General features: G+C 41.0%; 1 protein-coding gene across 1 annotated transcript in view; it reads left to right on the top strand.

Moving 5' to 3' along the window:
• Window positions 1-9540: 9540 nt before the first annotated feature.
• Window positions 9541-18659, top strand: part of LOC120927668 (myeloperoxidase-like) — a 55386-nt gene continuing 46267 nt past the window's right edge. Inside the window, exons 1-3 of the mRNA XM_040338489.1 lie at window positions 9541-9639; window positions 11031-11124; window positions 16239-16414. Of these exons, the coding sequence (XP_040194423.1) occupies window positions 9573-9639; window positions 11031-11124; window positions 16239-16414 (337 nt within the window). The 5' untranslated portion in view covers window positions 9541-9572. The remainder of the gene's footprint in view (window positions 9640-11030; window positions 11125-16238; window positions 16415-18659) is intronic.

Genomic DNA, 18659 nt, shown 5'->3' with positions numbered 1-18659 from the left:
ACTGCAAATGCTCTGTGTTTACAGTTCACCTTTTTTGAAGCCTATTAGAGCTTATTGCTCTAATCCGGTGCTTCAAAAATACACCCCCGCCGCTCAAATTCAGGCGCCCGGCGTCCGAAAATGGGCCGAACACATGAATCTATCCATTATTCATATAGGGAGGTGGCGCCCGTTTGCCCTTAATGGATGCACCGCAACTGAGTTTATCTAAAACTATTTTATCATAGATCTAACTACTTAAAAGAATACGTCATACATTGTACTGTATAAGAAAGGATAAAACCAACTTATACCAAGTAAATATAAGATTAATTAGGTCTTAATTAAGGTCTTAATTAAGAGTAAAGTCTTTTAATAAAAAAAAAAAAATAATAATAATTTATTATAGAATCTAAAATCTCAAACATATTGGAACTATGTACCATTGGTATAATGATAACCAAGTTAACCACTTAAGCCCCGGACCAATATGCAGCCTAAAGACCCAAGGTGTTTTTACAGTTCGGGACTGCGTCGCTTTAACAGACAATTGCGCGGTCGTGCGACGTGGCTCCCAAACAAAATTGGCGTCCTTTTTTCCCCACAAATAGAGCTTTCTTTTGGTGGTATTTGATCACATCTGCGGTTTTTAGTTTTTGCGCTATAAACAAAAATAGAGCGACAATTTTGAAAAAAAAGCAATATTTTTTACTTTTTGCTGTAATAAATATCCCCCAAAAACATATATAAAAACATTTTTTTTCCTCAGTTTAGGCCGATACGTATTCTTCTACCTATTTTTAGTAAAAAAAATCGCAATAAGCGTTTATCGATTGGTTTGCGCAAAATTTATAGTGTTTACAAAATAGGGGATAGTTTTATTGCATTTTTATTTTTTATTTTTTTTTTACTACTAATGGCGGCGATCAGCAATTTTTTTCGTGACTGCGACATTATGGCGGACACTTCGGACAATTTTGACAAATTTTTGGGACCATTGTCATTTTCACAGCAAAAAATGCATTTAAATTGCATTCTTTATTGTGAAAATGACAGTTGCAGTTTGGGAGTTAACCACAGGTGGCGCTGTAGGAGTTAGGGTGCACCTAGTATGTGTTTACAACTGTTTGGGGGTGTGGCTGTAGGAATGACGTCATCGATCGTGTCTTCCCTATAAAGGGAATGACGCGATCGATGCGCCGCCATAGTGAAGGACGGGGAAGCCGTGTTTACACACGGCTCTCCTCGTTCTTCAGCTCCGGGGAGCGATCGCGACGGAGCGGCTATAAACAAATAGCCGCGCCGTGGTCCCGGATCGCTCCCCGAGCGGACCCGACCGCCGCATGTAGCGGGGGGGGTCCCGATCGGACCCCCCACCCGCTAATAGGCGAGGACGTACCCATACGCCCATGTGCCTGTACGTGCCATATTGTGGACGTATATGTACATGGGCTGGTCCTTAAGTGGTTAATAAAAGTTCTGCTACCAGAACTATATAATGAGTAAATTGAAAGGAGAGAGAGAGAATAGGGGGGAAAAGTAGAAGAGAGAAAGTAGATAAAAGAAAAAGTAATCATAGTGTAGCGCCCCCTTACTTCCAGTATGGGCACTACGCTAAAGTTAGTGGGGAATGGGAGAGTTATTTTGCTCCCATTCACAATTGTATTTTAAATTGTGACTTCTGTCATTCCAGAAAGGTCCACTGGATCAGTCTGTGCTCCAGGGATGTGTTACCATCCTTGGCCAGCATTTGGCACCAGTGGGGTTCTGGCAGAGTGAGTTTTCCTCAGCAGCCAATTAGAGGAGTTTTTCCCTCGCAAGGCATGCTGGGGAGGGGTATATCTGTGACAGGTGTCATGTGTTCTAAAATTTTCGCGGGGTCCCGGGTTCCAGGTGCGGCATCCACCTTCAGGGTGCGCGCATCCATGGAACCCGCCAGCGCGGCCCTCCAGGCCAAAATTGCACAAACAATTACACAAACCCTCATCCGGAGGTAAAATGGGACTCCAGAAATCTACTGGGTTCCCGGTTCTATTGAGAGGATTCCAGGCTGAGTGCCGTCCGATTCGGGGATTTGGTGACCGGAATGCTGACAGGTACGCTTTGCTGTCACTCGGTGACCTATGCTAAAAATCCACTGGGAGGATTCGCTCTGTTCATCCATCTAGCTCATCTAAAGTAATTGGCCTGTGGCAGAGGCCCTAAAGCCAGGTCTGTGAGAGAGACCTGTTCCTACCAGAAAATCCTAAGTGACGCTTCGGCTGCCAGGCTTGTGAGAGAGGTCTGTCTGGGGGCACTTTACCCACTCTGTCTGAGAGTGGCGACGAGTTATAACTTGATACTCTATTGAGCAAGGGCTGCTCAACTAATATCCAGGCCTGGATATAACTACACCTACCTGGGTGCAGAAGGAGGTTATTCCGAGGCTGCTCCGGGGCCACAACGTATTGTGTGCGGCAGAGACGGGTTGCGGGAAAACCCTGGCCTATTTGCTCCCTATCATGCACCAGCTAGTGACACAAGGATGATTCTCACTACACTGTTGCCAGAAATAAAGAGAATCTTTGAGAGTGGTAATAAGAGCGTATCCCTATTCCATCTGGAGCTTTGGAGCAGTAGATGATCCGATTATTTGATCTGTATAACCTGTTGTCATATAGTCCACTTGAGAGGACTCTAAAAGATCTCTGGGCTTTATCTGACCGCAATCACGGTCAGTTAATCTGGTAAGCAGATTGGAATACCATCACACGGGTGTTATACTTGGTGGAAGATTAAGAAATAAGAATTTTGCCTTTTTTATCATTGGACTCTTTTTTCACTGATTTATATTTGCTATTTTTGTCACTTATACTTAATTCCTGATTGGTGAAGGATCAGTACATTCACTTTTTGATATTTTCATGAACTATTTTTATCAACATCTAATTTATTTATTCAGTCACTGATTATTTTTCATAACTGTATTGTTCATTCACAATTTGTTTCATTCACATCAGCGCTGTACCTTCTTTTTGGTTGTAATATCCAGGCCTGATACTGCAAGGTTCTTCTTTTCCTTCATCAACCTGTTCTTCCCACTTAATGTTGATGTTGGCCGTGTTGGCCTGGAAATAAAGCATTGGAAAAACCTTTATTCACTGTCTAGACATTCGCTCACTGTTTAGGCTCACGGCGATCACCCCTAGACACATTGCCAGGTAACTTAATACGCCGATCCCAAAACAATCAGCGGCTCCTTCGGGGGTATTGCCACAATAGGTAGGAGAAAAAATCGATAGGGAAAAAAGAAATGAGAGATAGTTGGGGTCCCTAGGGTAGTACATTGTAATAAACACATACCATCGGGGTGGACTGACAACTCATGGGGCCACCGGGCAATAGAAGATTATGGGTCCCCCGGTCAATAGGAGATTATTGGGCCCCCGAGCAATCGGAGATTATGGTGCCCCCAGGCAATAGGAGATAATGGGGCCCCCAGGCAATAGGAGATTATGGGGCCCCCCAGGCAATAGGAGATTATGGGGCCAGAGGCGATTCAGTTTGCATGTGCTGCGCTATATAAGTTTCTCACTCACTCACACACACGCACACAGTATACATACACTCAGAATACACATACACACACTGAGAAGGTGCGGGAGAGGCGGGGCAGCTATAATCTTGGGATTTTTAGACCAAAAGGATGTTGGTAAGGGACATTTCAGGGACAGATGTAAAAAACACAGATTTTTACATACAGTTCCTGGTTTTACTGAGGCTGGCAAACCTGATGGGGCCCCCTTGTGGAATGGGGCCCTCGGGCAGTGCCCGACTGCCCGATTGGTCAGCCCGCCCCTGCATACCATGAATTCAGAGAATGGAAGTATATATCAAGATTACCAAGGTCTTAGTAGTGAAGCATCAAAATTGGAAGGGAAAATGTGAGTCACCCAGGGATTCCATATATTCTCGAAGTTGGATATTTTATCTTGGGTTATAGCCTCTGTTTTGGCATGGATCATTGCTTGATTGATTCTATGTTTAGTTTCAGCAATTATTAAGGATGGGGACTTGCAAGCTTTGGCAATCGTTCGTTTCGTGGCTGTAGTGCTCTGTAATAGGAGCTTGAATTGGCGGTAGGAGAGAGTGGCCGGAATTAAGTTTAAAAATGCTATTGTAGGATCAGGATTGATAGGAATTTCAAACAATGTTGAAATCATAAGAAGTACATCTTTCCAGAATTTTTTTGCTACTGGACAATCCCACCAAGTATGGAGATTTGATCCTAGATCACCACAGCCATGAAAACAAGATGAAGAATAATTTGGAGCATATTTTGCAATTCTGACTGGGACCAAATACCACTGCATGAGTACTTTGTAATTTATCTCTAAGGCAATTTGTGAGGATGACTTAACTGTGATCCAAATCTTATCGCTACCGGCTGCTGTCGATGAAAACCCAAGATCTATCTCTCTTCTGTTCATTTACTTTCCATTTGGTTAATTGATAAAAAATAAACTAATAATACTTATATTTCTAAAAAAAATCTTAACTTATAGCATTTTTTTACACCTGCCTAAAACTTTTGCACAGTAGAGTATATGGCAAAATGCTTCCATTGGTATATTTACCAGAAAAAAGGGAGCAGTTTGTTGGGTTTACATACACTTTAATAAAATGTATAGACACTATTACCATTTCCTTTTCCTATTTACAAATAGCAGAGAGGAGGAGGTGTGGAAAGATTTGCCCACATTTATCACAGTCTGTTTGAATCCTTAGTAGTTTACAAAGCTTATCATAGATATAAACTTAGGAATTTTGCAGTATTGTACTTGTGTTTAAAAATAGCACTGATAAAGTTATCTTAATGTTTACATAAATGATCACGCAGGCTGCAAGACACAAATCAGACATTTTTAAAAGACTATTTTAAAATGCATATGATAGAGGAAAAGTAGAATGTTAATTGTTACTGTAATGTTGATCGGACTGACAGCAGGAATGTATAAACTCACAGATTCATAAAATGTCTACTGCTATAAGACATACCACTAAGCTACAGGAGTGCTCTGATGGGGACACACAATGTAAGGGGGGCACAGGGTTGCCAACCTCCCGCGGAATTTTTTACTGACATAACATGGAAATTTTACTGGCGGAGCACATTTTTTACTGCCAACCTGAGAAATACAGAACTCCTATTGAAAACTAACACAGTGCATATTTGAACAGTATAAACATGATATGGAAACACTGACAATACCTATAAGAAAGTAATTTGCTTGATTTACACTTAAAAATCAACACAGATGAAATTATCAGCCCCGATATTTACTGGCAGTTGTAAAAAAAACAATGATTTTTACAAATGGTCAGTAAATTTACTGGCGATTGGCAACCCTGGGGGGGCAGTGTGATTGGGACTCTGGATATAAGGGGGCACTGTTATGTGGACACCTAATTCAAGTTAGCACTGTTTTGGGGATATCTGATGTAAGGGGCACTATAATGAGGACACCTAATGTAAGGAGCACTGTGATGTGGACTTTTGATTTTAAAGGGGTAGTGTGATGGGGACACCTGATGTTAGGGGGCATTGTGGTGGGGACTACATTATGTTTCTGTGTATTAGGCTAAACAGTTTTTTCTTTTTTTAGTGCCACCTAAGCTATTCATTTGACTCAAAAATCATAAATTGATCACTTCATGTGATATTAACTGACCTTGTAGTTTGTCTCATGCAACAGGATTTACAGTATGTATCTCTTTGTGCTCGATGTCTTCAAAGTGCTCTTAGATAATGAGATAAGAAAATATCCTGGACTGCCGCACTTCGTTGAATGACATCTTTATTGAATAAAATCAAAAATAACCCAAAGCTGTACAGTCAAAATAAAAGATGGATAACAGGAAAAGAATGGCTAACGCGTTTCACATCATGGGATGCTATTCATAACACTCTTAGATAATGACCAAGGATCCTTACACCTTGACCATGTGGCTCTCCATGTTGTTCCCCTGGTATCCCCATTTATGGACGCCCCCTAGTAAATCACACAAACAATATTCAAGTCTACTAAAAGTAGGAAAAGAAAAAGAAAGTCTGTATTGTAATATGTGTTTAAGAATAAAAAAAACTTCAAGCAGTCTTATAGGAACTACCAACAATATATATTTAATATGAAGTATATCTTTTATTTGCTTGTACTGGTCATTGTAAATGTTTATTGATGTTTACAAAGAGTTTTTCACATCTACTTCCTGCAATCTCACAGTAATGACGTATCAACTACGTAAATGTATTGTAAAGGTGTTCTTAAAAAAGGGAGAGTAAAGGTGACATTCTTAAGGTATTGAGGCAATGAAGTTGAAAGTGTTCACATCACATAGTAAATTTTCTTATAAGATTTTTTTTCATGTTTAAGATGGTACAAAATACATTTTCAAGGAGTTGGCACGTGTAACTAGCAGATCTTCCTAGTTAAAGTGTAAGTGAATGACTGTAATTATAGAGCATTATCTTTTTCAACGTTCCCCCTCAATTTATGATTTTTTATAGCATGTGCAAATGCAACACAAGCCATATTGTAATTTAACGTTATTTAAAACCTTTCCTTTCCAATCTGCAGTGCTGTCATTTATCTAAAAAAATTGCACTTAACAATGGGGAGCTGCGGTGGCTCAACGCGATTGGCACTGCGCTGACAAGCCATTCACCTCTGCAGCTAGGGGTTCGGATCCCGGTCTCGGCTACATGTGAATTGAGTTTGGTGGTCTCAGCCCGGCTCCCGGTGGGTGTGCTATGCGAGGTAAGCCTGCGCTTAGTACGCCCACCCCCCTCCCACAAAAACCACCACACTTACACGCACTCAAAATTGGGTTAACATGCACGCACTTTGACCACGCGGTCTCTAAAAAGAGAGGCGAAGGACTAACGGGGCTGGTTGAGCGGGCTAGATCCTATCACTCCCTTATAGGGAGTCCCTTTGCCCCGTTGGGCTTCAAAGCGGAGCAGGTAGGGCGGGCTGTGTGGGAGGACCCCCTCACACACCCACCATTGCCACCCGGGGCATGGAGAAAGGTGGAAGATTGCCTCTGGGGGAGGCCTGCCTACTCCCAACTCCTGCAGTCCGGCTCCTCTCTCAAGTACACACACACAAAATACACAAAAAAAAAAATGCACTGCAATATGGCAACCTGGGGGTGTTCTGTACACAGATGGTGTACAGAACGCACCCCCAGAAATGTAATTTCTTGCTTGTTTAATTGGCTTACTGATTTTCTCAAAAGTCTGCACTAAAATACAAATCTGATTTTTGACATCCTTGCATCCTCCATTTCGGTTTTTGGGAAATACTCCCAAAGGGTTGATCACATCTAAAGGGATACATACCCTACCACTTTCCTCATTAGAACCATGCAAGTGCAGTAGCTGATCTTTAATGAAAATGTCACTCTCATTCACATTCACTCACAGTTATTCTTGGGTGTGGGATTTTGTCAAATATTCATGTAACTTATGTCCCCACATCTTACTTTAGCCTCAGTCCTAGGTAATGCACATTTTGTTCCTGGTTGGCAGTCCCTCAACAGAATTTCTTGGTGGAAGCATTTTTAATTTACTCAGAATATATGATTTTTTTGCATCCCTCTGAATTTACTGTATGTTTTTGGATTATCACATGATGTTATCTCCAGCTGGAGAAATCTTCTGATATATACTATACAAATTAAGCATTATGCATCTTCCCTTCTGTGGCATTCTGACGTCCGTATGCAGCTAACACCTTTCAAGCACATCTGCAATACCAATCCCCATGCCTTAGACACTAAAGCTTTTACACGCAAGTGCTTGGCGAATCAGGCACTTGCGCTGAAAACTTGCGGCGGTGTAACGTATAGACGATACGTTACGCCGCCGCAGTTATATGTGAATCTGGCCCTTAAAGTGTAAGTAAACCCAACTATCGTTTTTAGCTAAGGAAGCTGCCATCTTTGCCTCTGTTTATTCAGCAACTGCCATGATGCTGCACATGTGATCAGTTATGAAACCAGCCATTGGATGATTTGACAGTTTGGTTGAGAGCACAAGCAAATTTGACAGCTAGCATTTCCGGCATGCCGGGAATGTTAACAGTTTTTTTAAACTATCAAATCGATGGGTTTACTTCCACTTTAATTGAAAGAACTAAGCCTGGTGAGGAGTGTGATTAATTCCAAGCAATGACATTTGTTTTAACATGGGAAACATAGTTGTGTGGTTTGCACCGTTCCCGATTGAATCACTCTGGGGAGGAGAAAGACCACACTTAAAGATTTCCCTAAAACTTGTCACCTCTATATGTGAAGTAAAGGCTGCTGAACAGACCACACTCCAGAGCAGGTTGCTCAGAGATGCTGCCGCCTGGCATATTGCTGTATAGGGGGGGCCAGAGAGAGGTGTATGATCCTTCTGAGCTGGGCTACATTCATGACTTGAGAGAAGGGCTCTCAGTGTGGCAGTCTTGCCGTGCTGGCTGCTTAACTTCTGCATCGTTGACATGACTACTTGGGGAGGCTAAGTCTACTTTTTTACACATTCCAGAAGTTTGAAATTGACATGTGGTGTAAAGGGTTGATTCTGTTTAGAGCACTGATTTACCTTCCCGATAAGCCTACTATCCCCCTCCTTCCTTTTACTAACCCCCTCAACGTCGACATAAGCCCGTATGCTTGGCTAACCCAAAGTGTACATGTTTATGTAGCACAGCATTTCTCTGCAGAGTAATTTGCCTAAAAAGTCAGATGGTACCTACACTTTTGAATAGCCTCTGAAGTCCATCTGTAAGTTAAACTTTGCAACCAACATTATTGATTTGGATGAATTAGCCAACCGAGTGTTGAATTCTACAGTTTGAATTTCCGATGCCTCCTTCCTGAATAAGAATTAGTTCATATTAAGGACAAATCTATATAAATTGATTGGTGACCACCAAAGACTACAACATGAGGCAAAACTATTGTGCTGGCATTACAAGTTAATGAATTGTTGTAACTCGTTAGGTTAAATCTGGAAATAAAGTCTAAACCATGTTCATAAACAGCTTTTATTTTTGTCACTGTATATTGGTTCTTCCTCAATTCTTGAAACACATTGTGTAATGCAATTTCTCGGGTGAAAAATGTTTGCTATGAAATTTGCATTTGGGAATTTTTTTTTAGTAAACAGCCACATAAAAGTCTATACTAGAGTAAGTCAACAATTGTCATATATTGCTGGATGATTGACAAGAATGTCTGATTGATCTGTATAAACAAAACATTTACTGTTTTATGGTCACCAGGAACCAGTCTGCAGGTGCTGCCCCATCATTGTTGGCAAAGACCAGCCCACTGGGTGTCTCTGTAGAAAGCCAAAGGACTAAACCTTATAAATCCACAGTGTGAATGGGTAAGTAATTCTTAGGATTACACAGGTAGGTGATGTTTAGGTTATGCTTAAGTTATTACAGTGATTTATTGAAAGCTTTTATTTTAATCATTAGAACACTATTTTAAAGGCATAATAATGTAATGTAATGTAAATTCAAAATGCATTAACTTCTATTTTTTTAGGCACACAAAAAATGAAGTTTCTATTAATATGCACCGTGATCATTTTGGCATCTAAAACAGAAGCACTTGACAATGAAGGTAGCTATTCTTATTTGTCTACTACCCAAAAACAATTAATATACTGAAAATACAGAAGATGCGTTCTGATGAGTAAAATGCTGAAAACCAACCAAACTTGAGTATAATTGTACCCTGTGCTGATAAATGAGTGTATGTATTTTTATACATTTTAAGTATGAAGGTAATCACGTAGGAGTTGGTTTAAAAATTCCCTAGACTGGCATATTCTATTATACAGAACATAATTAAGTTGCTCATATGTGGCATGATAAAACCAAGCAATGCTCCTAATTTCAAGCATCTTTGTTTATTGTACTATTTTCCCGATGCTGCTGGAGAAATATAATGCCACGGTTAGTGGCGGGTTTTGGAAGGAAGCCATTCGTGGGGAGAGATTTCAGCAACTGTGGCTAGTGTTGCATTTTAATAATGCTAAATTCCCTGGGGCTCAGCCAACTCAGATTTTTCAGCTTCTGGCTGCAATCCTCCAGGAAAACCAGAGATGTATAGTGCATATTGGGTGCTAAACCTTGTTGATCGATGAACTATGAGCTTAAAAAGCAGAATGTATTTCTTCATTTTTTGAGTCTTCTCAGCAAGTGACAGATATCGAAATACTTTTTTTTCAGATAAGACATTTTAGATTATTCACAAACTTTTCAGTGTTTGGCATATGCTGGAGTGTTAAACCAAGTGGAAATGTATTAAATCGCTTGAAATCTAGACACACATCCCCCAACAGCCATTCTTTATAAACTATAATCTAGATCAGAGGGTCTCCAAACTATGGCCCTCCAGTTGATTAGGAACTACAAATGTCAGGCCTCGTACACATGATAGGTTAACCAGAGGACAACGGTCTGATGGACCGTTTTCATCGGTCAAAACCGATCGTGTGTGGGCCCCATAGGTTATTTAACCATCGGTTAAAAAAAAGCCAACTTGCTTTAAATTTAATTGATGGATTCCTAACCGATAGGTCAAAAGCGATCGTTAGTAGGCACAACCATCGGTTAAAAATCCACGCATGCTCAGAATCAAGTCGACGCATGCTTGGAAGCATTGAACTTTGTTTTTTTCAGCACGTCGTTGTGTTTTACGTCACCGCGTTCTGACACGATCGTTTTTTTAACCGATGGTGTGTAGGCGCGACGGACCATCAGTCAGCTTCATCGGTTAACCGATGACAACGGTCCTTCAGACCGTTCTCATCAGATGGACTGATCGTGTGTACGAGGCTTTAGAGTTTTAGAATGCCTCATGGGACGTGTAGTTACACAACAGCTGGAGGGTCGTAGTTTGGAGATCCCTGGTCTAGATAATGATAATAAAACATCCTTAAAAATTATTTATTACCATCTTTTTTTAACTTACCTATTGTTATTCAATGTAGCTATTTTTTATTTCAGGTGAGCTGAAAGAGCTTGACGACAATTTACTTCAGGACAGCATAATACGAGCAAAACGCTTAGTCGATAGGGCTTACACCGAGACACGTAAAAAGTAAGATAAGATAGGGATGTTGAAAAGCAACTTATGTCTTGTTTAATTGCATGTAAAGGCAAAAATCCATCCAAGTAATCATAACAATAGCAAATGGTGTTTATGTATGAATTCTTTTAAATGTTTTGTGATACACTGCAGATGGTTAAAATTATATTTTTGCAAGATCAATAGGGACTTGTATTTTACATGGGAGGACAAATAAGTATTCCTGACGGAATCAAGTTAACATATAACATGAATTGACACCCAAATAGGGTGTAAAAAATCAACACTGTTTTTAATTGATCAATTTTCATAGATTTTATGGACCGCCATATTGCCTACAATTTTACATTTCTGGATGGGTGGTGACCCTGGTTTATACCAACCAACTAGAACGTATGCTGATTGTTTTAAAATGACAAAAGATAGACTATGAATGGTTACTGTGACTATTGATCTCCAGCATAGCAACATTTTGTCAATACATTTGCACTTAAGATTCAGACGGAGACGTAATATCTCAGGCAGGAGCAGACATACTATCAGTGTATTCTATACTTCCGTCCATAGACAGTCAGAGGAACTACAGCATGTATCAATTGACATACATACATATAGGGATGAGAGAGATGACTGAGGAGGAAGTGGGCTTTTTCTTCTAGAGCTAATAACTTGGCACTGATGTAGAAGGATTCATTCCCAATTTGTATAATGAGAAGGAGGTTGGCTTTTTTTCCATAGTTGATAACTAGGCATCACTGCAATGGAATCAGATCTCAATTTGGATGCCTAAAATAAAGAGAACCTCTGGTCTAGAGAAATTTGTTATATTTTATTGACAGAGCTTCCTAAATTCAGTAATGTATGTCCAATGCAACAGTGGGTTCTCCCAGTGACATCACTAAGGGGGTGCGGGCCGCACCCGGGTGACACCCACCAGAGTAACACCTGTGGGCAGCGGCACCACTAACACCGCACCCCTACATTGATCTGCGGCTCTTGCTGGCTCAGGCTGTTTCCATGTCTCACAGACACACAGTGGAGCAGACCGAAGCTGCCTCCTCTCCTGGCTGTTCTACATCTACACAGGAGGAGGGACACAGCTGTGCATGTACATTGTCAGAGGACAGAGGAGGGGGACAGTGACCAGTTAAAAAAATATGGAGGAGTGATGGGGGGATTAAGAGGATATGTGTTGGAGAGCACTATGGGAGGGAAGTAGAAGGTCCTATGCTAGAACTAGAATTTAAAATCCAACCCCCCTACAAGAGCACAAGCCCTCGCCTCCTCCATAGCGCCCCTCCAGCACATATCCAACCCCCCCTCCCGCACTATAACAAGAGGAGAGGGGTCTATACTGATGGAGGAGTTTCTGCACTAAGGAAAGGGGGGTCTGCACTGATGGAGGGGGGTCTGTACTAAAGGGGGGGGTCTATACTGAGGAATGGGGTCTATAATGAGGAAGGGGGTCTGTACTGAGGGGGGTCTATACTAAAGGAGGGGTCCTATACTGATGGAGGGGGTCTGAGGGAGGGGATCTGTACTTAGGGAGGGGGGTCTGTACTTAGTAAGGGGGGTCTGTACAGAGGGAGGGGGTCTGTACTAAGGGGGACTATAGTTGGTGGAGGGGGGGGTGACACCATGTGACACCAACCCTTGTGACGCCAATGGGTAAAGTTAGGGACACTTTTCAGCACATTGGGTTTAATTTACTAAAGGAAAATAGGTGGTTCACTTTGTAAGGGATTGCACAAAAAATACCCGAGACTGTGAAAAGAGATCATTCATGTACATAATCCCTTGTGAAAATTCCCCTGCAAAGAGCAACTTAACTTGCACAGAGAAAATCCACCCCATTATGTAGGCAAAAGACTCATCCTTGCCATGGCCCCAGTTACATAGACAAAGATCTAATATGTATAAAATGATTGGCTAAACCACATAAGTTTTTTTTACCTCTAATTATTTTGAAAAGCCAATATAAAGGAAAAATAAAGTAGTAATATTGAGGTTGGATAACAAGTTGAGTGCAGCATAACACTTTTGGTAATACAATGTAGATTTTGCATAGCTATGTACTGTACACATTAGACCACAACAAGAGGGACAACTGAGGCTGCAGGAGGGACAGAGGGCTTTGGTCCTATGAGGGATAGTTGCTCCAAATGAGGAACAGTTGGGAGCTAAGCAAAGGCGTTTGGCAGTGCTCTTTAACCACTTTAGCTCCAGAAGGTTTTACCCCCTTCATGACCAGGACATTTTTTGCTATTCAGCACTATGCTATTTAACGCCAATTGCACGTTCATGCAACACTGTATACAAAAAAAATGTTTGTTTTATTTTTTTGGTGATATAAATGGAAAAAGACCAAAAATCTTGAAAAAATAAATATATATTTTTTACTTTCTGTCATAAAACATATCCAATAAAATCTAATTATGTCAAAATTTAGGCTAAAATGTATTCTGCTACATGTCTTTTGTAAAACAAAATCCAGATAAGTGTCTAATAATTTGCTTGTGTGAAAGTTATAGGGTCTACACACTATGGTATATACTTTGAAAATTGATCAGTTCTTATGTACTGATGGTCTGTTTCATCTCATGAGGCCCCAAAATGCCAGGACAGTACAAATACCCCTTTTTGGAAATTAGACAGCCTGAGGCATTTAGTAAAGCCCTGTACACACGATCGGTCCATCCGATGAAAATGGTCTGATGGACCGTTTTCATCGGTCAACCAATGAAGCTGACTGATGGTCCGTCGCGCCTACACACCATCGGTTAAAAAAACGATCATGTCAGAACGCGGTGACGTAAAACACAATGACGTGCTGAAAAAAACTAAGTTCAATGCTTCCAAGCATGCGTCGACTTGATTCTGAGCATGCGTGGATTTTTAACCAATGGACGTGCCTACAAACGATCTTTTTTTTTCTATCGGTTAAATTTAAAACAAGATTGCTTTTTATTTAACCGATGGATAATTAACTGATGGGGCCCACACACGATCGGTTTGGTCGGATGAAAACGGTCCATCAGACCGTTCTCATCGGTTTGACCGATCGTGTGTACCCGGCATAAGAGGCATGGCGAGTTTTTTAAAGTTGTAATTTTGGGTCACAATTTTCTGGAAAATGAAGAAATTGAATAACATTTCTTTTGTTTTTTTCACATTGTTTTTTTTTTTAAATACTGTAACCAGTGCAGTGCAGTGTGATGTGGCAGTGATCAGGGACACTGACTGGAAACAGTATGTTAAATAAGTTAATTAATAAATATTTTTTTATTACATTTTTCAAACATTGTTTTTTCATTTTTTGACATTTTCTTATTAATTTTTTTTATTTTTTTGTAACATACAGTACTTTCATCAGAGTAGATAGGTGTCATCATAGTAACACTGTACTACTCTGGGGGGTGATCAGGGATTGTTATTCAATTTTTTTTTACACTTTGGTGTTACAAAAAAGATGATTGTAACAGCACAGTTTTCAACTGTCATGAATGTATTATCGTTTATACTCGAGTATAAGCCGACCCGAATATAAGCCGAGGCACCTCATTTTACCACTAAAAACTGGGAAAACTTATTGACTCGAGTATAAGCCTAGGGTGCCCATCTGCATGCCTCACTTTGCCTCACTGTGTCCATGCCTCACTGTGCCCATGCCTCACTGTGCCCATGCCTCACTGTGTCCATGCCTCACTGTGCCCATGCTTTACTGTGCCCATGCCTCACTGTGTCCATGACTAGACTGACGTTTAACATGGGAGTCTATGGAAGGGGTGCCCGGCTTTAAAAAATCGGTGCTCCCCAGCCGTAGGTCCCCCAGACAACAAACTTTGCACACTTGTAGAGGATCCAGGGGACCTACGGCCGGCCAGTATAGGGTCCTCCAAAGTCTGGGAGATCAGGCGCAAAAAGGTGACTCGAGTATAAGCCAAAGGGGGCATTTCCAGCACAAAAAAATGTGCTGAAAAACTCGGCTTATACTCGAGTATATACGGTATATTTATGATCACTGATTGATATTCCACAGTAATTACTATTCAAAAACCCACTGTAAGAAATGACATGCAACCATCATATTGAAACATAAGAAAACTGAAATGGAAGGCGCACACACCTAGTGCATTACTAGCTAGCTTAGCTCTGAGGAAGGGGGTGTGCCCCGAAATGCATGAGTGGTACCCTGTGTTCTGTGCATGTCCATGCACTGTGTTTATGGCCTTTTGTCAGTTGCATTTTACCCACTTTTACACAATTTTTTATTATTATTAAATTATCTCTGGTAATGCACTAGGTGTGCGCGCCTTCCATTTCTGTTTTTCTTGTAGTTCCTTTCGGATTACCCCATCTGAAGAAGGCAGCATCCACCTAGCTTTGGTATACCATATATACCTTTCACACCACCATTTTATCTGATATCTGTTACGCCATACCTTGGAGACCTATAAGCGCTAGAAGCGACTGTGTTTTTTGTATTTTCATCATTGAAGCATATATACATAGAGAGAAAGTGGCTGCAAGGAGGCTGCAGAAGATCAGCAGCATGGATATTCAATTATACACAGGAAAATAAATGTTATTCAGTTAGACCCCTTTCACACTGAGGCGTTTTTCGGGCGTTTTAGAGCTAAAAATAGCGCCTCGTGCCTCCCCAGTGTGAAAGCCCAAGTGCTTTCACACTGGGGCAGTGCACTTGCAGAACGTTATAGAAAGTCTTGAAAGCAGTATCTATGGGAGCGATGTATACACCACTCCTAAAACACCCTGCAACACAGGCAGTTTTAACCCTTTCTTCGGGCCACTAGGGGGGGGTTAAAAGCGCCCCGCTAGCGGCTGAAAAGCGCTGCTTAAACAGCGCTAAAGCGCCCATTAAAATTAGTGGCGCTTTACCGCTAACATGGCCCACGCCCCATTGTGAAAGGGTTCAAATCCACTTTAAAGCCTGTGAGTGTTGTAGTACAGGTAAACGTGGCACTGGTGGGAGCTCAGCAGGGGTACTGTCTGGGAGGCAACATGACAATATATTCTATGCTAGCTCAAAAATAAATATGGTTGATTTTTGACCTTTGCCACATTATTTAGTGAACTTGGTGAATAACATGCTTTTGTCTTCTCAGCCTGAAGCTACGAGTAAAGAGAGAAGCTGCGAGTCCTGCGGATTTGATGGCATTTTTCAAACAACCTGTAGCGCTAAGCAGAAATGCCATAAGAGCTGCTGATTACATGGATGTGACCCTCCAGCTTATTGCTGAAAGACTAAAAAACATCTATCCAAGGCCCTTCAATATTTCAGGTATAACATTTAAATAAATAGATCAAAACTGCCCTCTAGTGGCTGAACGCTAGAAATATTATACTTTTTGAAATAAAAAGCACAAACTGTATACTTAATTATTCAATTTTTAGAGAATATATTTTTCTAATGTGGCTATAATTTCCACTTTCAGTTAATTTTATGTTTTTTTTTATAGCATTGTCAGCAAAGAGTAAATTCAGATTGTCAATAAGAACTGGAATAAACATAGGTGTGCATAGCCTATGGCATTAGAGTGTGCACCCCAAAGTTCAAACATGGAGCAGCAGAGGCTAGGAGTATGCCCATGCCACGGCTGTAAAGCTATGCCATGGCAGAAATTATATAGAGCAAAGCAATATTTTTTTTAATTATTAGTGCATTTTATATATTGTAAAGATCAGACCAAAATGAGGGACAAAAATGAGGAAAGAGGGACAGAACTTTGTTCTGAATGCTGTGAATACAGTGAGATATGTTTGTTATTTCTTTTTGAACTTCTAATAAATACATATTTAAATGTGAAAAAAAAAAATATTACATTATTACTCATTCCCAGTTAATTTAATGCCAACATGGCTAATTACATCAAACCGTGTGTGAGGTATTGCAATAGTAAAACACAATGGAATATACAGTGGGTATAGAAAATAATCCCCCCCCCCTTAAAATAATCACATTTTGTATCTTTGCAGCCTGAAATGAAGAAAGACACAGTTTTTGTTTTATACAGCTGTATTTACTCAGTGCAACTTATAACATCCAAGTGAAAGATAGAACACCAACATGTCAGAAAAAAAAAATTAATTACTGAGTTGGAAAAAGGATCACCCCCTTGTGTCAGTATTTTGTTGAGCCACCTTTTGCTTTAATTACAGCCTTTAGTCTGTTGAGATATGTCTCTACTAACTTTACACATCTAGGCCCAGATTCACGTACAGCGGCGTATCTTTGTGCGGGCGTAACGTATCCTATTTACGTTACGCCTCCGCAACTTAGACGGGCAAGTGCAGTATTCTCAAAGCACTTGCTCCGTAAATTGCGGCGGCGTAGCGTAAATAGGCCGGTGTAAGCCAGCCTAATTCAAATTTGGAAGATGTGGGCGTGTGTTATGTAAATGTTATGTGACCCCACGTAAATGGCGCTTTTTACGAACGGCGCATGCACCGTCCGTGAACATATCCCAGTGTGCATTACTCCAAAGTACGCCGCAAGGACGTATTGGTTTCGACGTGAACCTAAATTACCTCCAGCCCCATTCACGGACGAGTTACGCAAACGACGTTGAATTTTCAAAATTCTACATGGGAACGACGTCCATGCTTAACATTGTTACGCCGCATGTATGCCTCATATAGCAGGGGTAACTTTACGCCGGGAAAAGCCTAACGTAAACGGCGTATCTGTACTGTGTCGCCCGGATGGTCGGTTCGTGAATTCGCGTATATAGCGGATTTACATATTTCTAGGCGTAAATCAGCATACACGCCCCTAGCGGCCAGCGTAAATATGCAGTTAAGATCCGACGGAGTAAGAGACTTACGCCGGTCGGATCTAATAGAAATCCATGCGTAACTGATTCTAAGAATCAGGCGCATAGATAAGACGGCTCAGACTCAGAGATACGACGGCGTATCTGGAGATACCCCGTCGTATCTCCTTTGAGAATCTGGGCCCTAGACTTTAAGATATTTGCCCACTCTTATTTGCAAAACTCCTTAATTTCAGTTAAATTGAATTTGATGGTGAATGTTTGTGGGATTTAGGTTTCATCTTTTTCTCCTTCAACCACTGTGTGGTCCTTTTAGCTGTGTGCTTTGTCATGTTGGAAGGTAAACCTTCTTACCATTGAGAACTTTCTAGCAGAGGGCAGCAGATTTTATTCAAGAATTTGACGGTATTTTGCCCCATCCATTTTTCTTCCATCCTGACAAGTGATCCAGTCCCTGCTGCAGAGAAACAGCCCCATGTACCACCTCCATGCTTTACTGTAGGAGTGGTGTTATGTGGATGGTGAGTTGTATTGGATTTCCGCCAGATATATCGTTTAGTGTTGAGGCCAAATTATTCGATATTCGTTTCATCTGACTATAACACCTTTTCCCATGTGGCCTCAGAATCTTCAAGGTGTGACTGCATGTGGCCTTTGAGGAGAGGCTTTTTTCTTGCAAAACTTCCATACAAGCCACATTTGTAGAGAATGTGTGATATTGTTGTCACGTGCACGCAATGATCACTCTTTATC

The sequence above is a fragment of the Rana temporaria genome, chromosome 2 (assembly GCF_905171775.1).
Source record: "Rana temporaria chromosome 2, aRanTem1.1, whole genome shotgun sequence".
NCBI lineage: Eukaryota > Metazoa > Chordata > Amphibia > Anura > Ranidae > Rana > Rana temporaria.
The sequence above is the reverse complement of the archived record's forward strand: the minus strand, read 5'-3'. Positions and strand labels throughout refer to the sequence as shown.